We start from the raw sequence: 5603 nt of genomic DNA, 5'->3' as shown, positions 1-5603 counted from the left end.
ATGTATAGATTTTACAGATTTATTTTAATACTTTTTTATTTTAACTCATTTTGTTAACTATAGCTTTTTATTTATTGTATTTTTGAAATGCTTATAGAAACTAAAATTTTATTAAAATAACATTTAAAAAAAATAATAATAACTTTAAATTAATTTAGCTAAATATTAATTTACTTAATAAATGATAATAACATAAATAAAAAATCTATTTATAATTGAACATTGATTTATCCAGGTACATTATACTTAAAATAATATTTAAGTTATATAATTAATAGTTTAGTAACAAATATATTAATAATAATTTATTATTTTAATAATAAACTATTAATTATTATTTAATACAATAATAAGCTGATAGACACTTGAACTTTGTTTAAGTTATCAAATTTCCAATTAATAATTTATATTTATTAATAATATTTATTTTATCAATTATATATATATTTTTTAAATGTTAAATACTTAAATTAATATATTATATTAAATATACTAATATTAATAATAATTAGGATAATCAAATTAAAAATTTAAATTTAAAATAAATAATCTACATGTATATATATATAAATTAATAATTAATAAAATCAATAATATTTCAAAAAAATTGTAATTTTTTTATAACTTATTATCATAAATAATATTTATTTAAAAAAAAAATCAATTGTTATTGAAAAACTAAATAAATATTTACTATAAGATTATCACTTTCCTAATAATAATGAAATAATAATAATAATAATAATTTTTAATACCAGTAAGTACTGTTACTAAGTTGGCAAAACTATTTAATCAATTTACAACAACAAAAAATAATAATTAATTAATTATTAATTATTAAAAAAATATATAATTATCTATTAGGCTAGACACTTTTAATTTTTTTTATCTTTAAATTATTATTATTATTATTAATATAGTTAGCTAAAATATGTGCATATATAAATAAGTTTTTATTGAAACAATAATTTAGTTTATTAATTTAGTTGTATATCACACACACATTGTTTTTTTATTTATTATAAAAAAGCAAAAAAAAAATATTTTAAGTTTTTATATTTTTTAAAAAAAAAATAATAATAATAATGTATGCAATTATAAACATTGCAATTTTGTTAGTAATTACAATTAATTGTAATTTTATGGTTCAATCATCATCAATAACTAGACTACCACCAAATAGTTATATTAATGCTAATAATGTTAATGTAATTATATTAATAATTAATTTTATTTTATTTTTTTAATTAATTAATTTATTTCAATATTTATATAAAAAGCTAACCCAAAATCCGACTACCAGTGCTATCTATCTATGCGGCGGTTACGATGGTATTACCTATCAAACCGGTTGTTTCAAATACAATACCCGTTCGAGTGTCTGGCAATCACTGCAACCCATGTCCAATGGCCGTAGTCTGTATGGACTGGTTTCGGTCAATCAAAAATTGTTTGCCATCGGAGGGTTTACTGTATGTTTGTTTTGTTGGCGAGCAACCTATACCCACCCACCCACCCAAAAAAAAAAATTATGTTACTAATTATTATGTTTAAATTATTATTATTTATAGGGTACTGATAAGTCAAATACAGTTGAATCGTATGATATAAGAACCAATTCATGGACTTTGGTGGCAGCGTTGAGAAATAGTCGATAGTAATTGAAATAAACTTTTTTTTTAAAAAAAAAACTATATTATTATTATTATTATTTTAAAACAAATTTTTTTTTAATTGTAATTTTTAATTTTTTTTTTTAACTATAGTCAACATGATGCAGCAGTTATTGATAATATTATTTATGTTTGCGGCGGTCATCAAGGTAAATTATTATATTTTTTCTATATATATATTATATTTTAATAATTAATTAGATTATATATAAATATACTGTCTATATATATATATTAATAATTTTTTTTAATTATATAGTTGTTAATTTATTTTTAGTTTTTTTGTTTTTTTGAACAAAATATCAATACATTAAATACCATAGGTTGATTTTAAATGTATTTTTTTTGTCTAGACTAATTAGTTGTTAATTACTAAATATTTTTTTTATTATATGTTTTTTTAAAAAATAATATATGTTTCTATTACTATATATATATATACAGTATAAACCATAGCATGATTTTGACTGTATTTTTTTGTCTAGACTATAGAGTTGTTATAATTAGTTTTAATTAATAAATTTTATTAATAATATTTTTTTTAAACAATATAAGTTTGTACTATATATATATATATATAGTATACACCATAGCATGATTTTGACTGTATTTTTTGTCTAGACTATAGAGTTGTTATAATTAGTTGTTAATTAAATAATTTATTTTATTTTTATTTTTTATTGTATTATTATTTTAGAGGAAACCTGTGAATCCTATTCGCCAGCTAAGGATGAATGGACTTTTAGTACACCAATGAATGAAAAACGTGAAGGTCTGGCACTGGTAGCTCTGGATGGCTATCTGTATGCTATCGGAGGTTTTGATGGCTCCCGAACATTGAATACAATGGAAAGGTATGAACCAAAATCCAAACAATGGGTACCAATGAAAAACATGCGTTCATCAAGGTTAGTTTTTTAATTTTTAATTTATTAATATGATAAATATATAGTATATATAAATTATATATATATAAATAGATATATAGTTTACTAAATTATATTTGATTTATTTTTTTTAAATAACATTTTAATATATATATATATATACACTATATACATTTATATATATATAAAAATTATTTTTTTAAATATTAATTTATTCTATATTTATTTATTAGTCTAATTTAAATTGATTTATTAAGTTAAGTAAAATTAATTAATACAGCATTATTATTATTATTAGTAATTATTATTATTATTAGTAGTAATTATTATTATTAGTAGTAGTAATTATTATTATTATTATTATTAATAATTATTATTATTATTATTAGTAATTATTATTATTATTATTAGTAATTATTATTATTATTATTAGTAATTATTATTATTATTAGTAATTATTATTATTATTATTATTAGTAATTATTATTATTATTATTAGTAATTATTATTATTATTATTATTAATTATTATTATTATTATTAGTAATTATTATTATTATTATTAGTAATTATTATTATTATTATTAGTAATTATTATTATTATTATTAGTAATTATTATTACTATTATTAGTAATTATTATTATTATTATTAGTAATTATTATTATTATTATTAGTAATTATTATTATTTTTATTAGTAATTATTATTATTATTATTAGTAATTATTATTATTTTTATTAGTAATTATTATTATTATTATTAGTAAATATTATTATTATTATTAGTAAATATTATTATTATTATTAAAATTAATTTTTTTTTAAAAATTTTATCTAGAGCAAATTTTGGTGCAGCAGCCCTAAAAGATAAAATCTATGTGTGCTCTGGTAAAGGTAGTGATGAAAGATCGTGCGAATCATATGATCCCAAATTAAATCAATGGACACCAATAGGTATTTTTTTAAAAATTTATTTATATACGACCCCTTAATTATATGAAACATGTTAGTTTTAGTTATTTATTTAAAAAAAAAAATAAAAATAATTCAAGCATTGAAAATCTTAGTATTAAAATTTTTATTTATTTATAATTAAATTTTAGTTAATAAAACATAAATTGTACTAGTTAATAACCTAATTAATAACTATTAATAGTAATTTACCAAGCTAATTTTGTTGACTACAATTATAGATATTGATATATTTCTATATATATATATAATAATATTAAAAATTATAATAATTATTTTTTTGTCTATACTAATCACTATCAATAATTTGTTATTTTTATTTAATTTTTTAACAAAAATAACCTAGCACCAATTACCGATAAGCGATATGATTTCAAATTAATTGCATTTGAAGATGAATTGTATGCATTTGGTGGCTATTCAGGTATTATTATTATAAAAAATAATTTTAAAATTTAATTTATGTTTTTTTTGTCAACATAAAAAAATTAATTTTTTGTTTTTTAAATAATTTTTTTTTTAAAAATTAAATTAAAACTAATATATATATATTTATATCAATAGCTTACGATATAAGCAAAACGGTTGAAATATACAACTATTTATCAGATAAATGGTCTCCATCTACAGCATTGCCACATAAACTAATGGATTACGGGGTATATTATTATTATTATTATTATTAGATAATTAGTTAATTTTTTTCTATTTTTTTAAATAAAAATATTTATATTTTACTTAAATAGGTTGCTATCGCTTAAATTGGAATTAAAAATATTAATATTAATTAATTAAATTGTTATTTAAGGTAAAATTTATTTTTTTTAAAAAAATAAATACTTTATATATAATAAATCAAAATTATTATTATTATTAGTATATAATTATTAAATTAATTTTCTTATTTTAGTATTATATAAATAAATGAAAAATCACTTATTATAATTATTATGTTAAAATTATTGTGAAAATTTAATTTAATAAATTTTTCAATTTCATTAATTTTTTTGTGACTAATATTTTTTAAAATTATTTAAATATTTTAAAAAAAAAACGAAAATACAGTAGTTTTATAATTTATTGTATAATACTTTGAATTTCTATTATAGTTACTGTAATAGTTAAAAATAAATAAATATAGTTTAATAATTTTATTTTTAACTATTTATTTATTAGAATAGTCAAACTTCTAAATTTAGATATTTTTTTATATTTTTATTATTAATTAATAGCTAACTTAATTATTATTTTATTTAAAAATATCAATAAATTGCAAGCCCGTTTGTATTTTAATATTTATTAAATTTTTTATTTATTATAGTTAGTTATAATATTTATATGACATTAGATGTATGACTAATTAGATGTTTTCATAAACTAAAAAAAATAATTTTTTTTTATATATTTTTAATAATTTGTGTTAATAATATATTTATATTGAATAGTATAAAAAATGATTATAATTTATAAATTTAAAAAATTTATTTTATTAATGAAAAATTTTTATTATATTTTATGTTTATATTGATTTTATTTTTATGATAATAATATTTATTTTGTACTATAATTGTTTAGTCAAAAAATATTTATAAAACAATTTCAATACATAAAAATTAATTAAATAAATAATCATATAATTTCTCTGCAATAATACTGTAATAAAATAATAGTTTTTTTTTGTTATAATTAATATTAGTAATTACATAAAATTATATTACAATTATTATAATTAATTAATATTACAAGTAAAAAATAAACATTATTAATTATACAAAAAAAAATAAGTTAAAAATAATTAAATATTATTAAACATACTAATAAACAATAAATAATTATTAGATAATAGCAATAAATATTGAAATATCGATAGACTATCGATGGGAAATAAATGTCCACAATATAGACCAATGGGTCGATTAGTAGAGGACAGTCGTTCAATAAGTTCACTGATATGGAGTAGGTGTCTGTTCGACATAACTGGCCATCGATTTAAATACTTGAACAATAATAGGCGCGGTTTGTGGGCCTGTTTGTTATATTTGTTTATTTTGGAAAAAATAAATAAAAATAAA

The 5603-nt window shown here is 15.9% G+C and overlaps 1 protein-coding gene across 1 annotated transcript; it reads left to right on the top strand.

The window, feature by feature from the left end:
- The first annotated feature begins 976 nt into the window (after positions 1 to 976).
- Positions 977 to 4292, top strand: LOC128965215 (kelch-like protein 17). Its single transcript, XM_054311865.1, has 9 exons — positions 977 to 1208; positions 1281 to 1472; positions 1572 to 1657; positions 1767 to 1822; positions 2371 to 2581; positions 3398 to 3513; positions 3878 to 3955; positions 4096 to 4190; positions 4278 to 4292. The coding sequence occupies exons 1-9, from the start codon at positions 1086 to 1088 to the stop codon at positions 4290 to 4292; spliced, it is 972 nt and encodes a 323-aa protein (XP_054167840.1). The 5' UTR covers positions 977 to 1085.
- Positions 4293 to 5603: the final 1311 nt, after the last annotated feature.

This window comes from Oppia nitens, unplaced genomic scaffold, assembly GCF_028296485.1.
Source record: "Oppia nitens isolate AA-2021 unplaced genomic scaffold, nextdenovo-longstitch-racon4-pilon3 scaffold16_pilon_pilon_pilon, whole genome shotgun sequence".
Taxonomy (NCBI): domain Eukaryota; kingdom Metazoa; phylum Arthropoda; class Arachnida; order Sarcoptiformes; family Oppiidae; genus Oppia; species Oppia nitens.
This window is presented reverse-complemented; position numbering and strand designations above follow the sequence as displayed.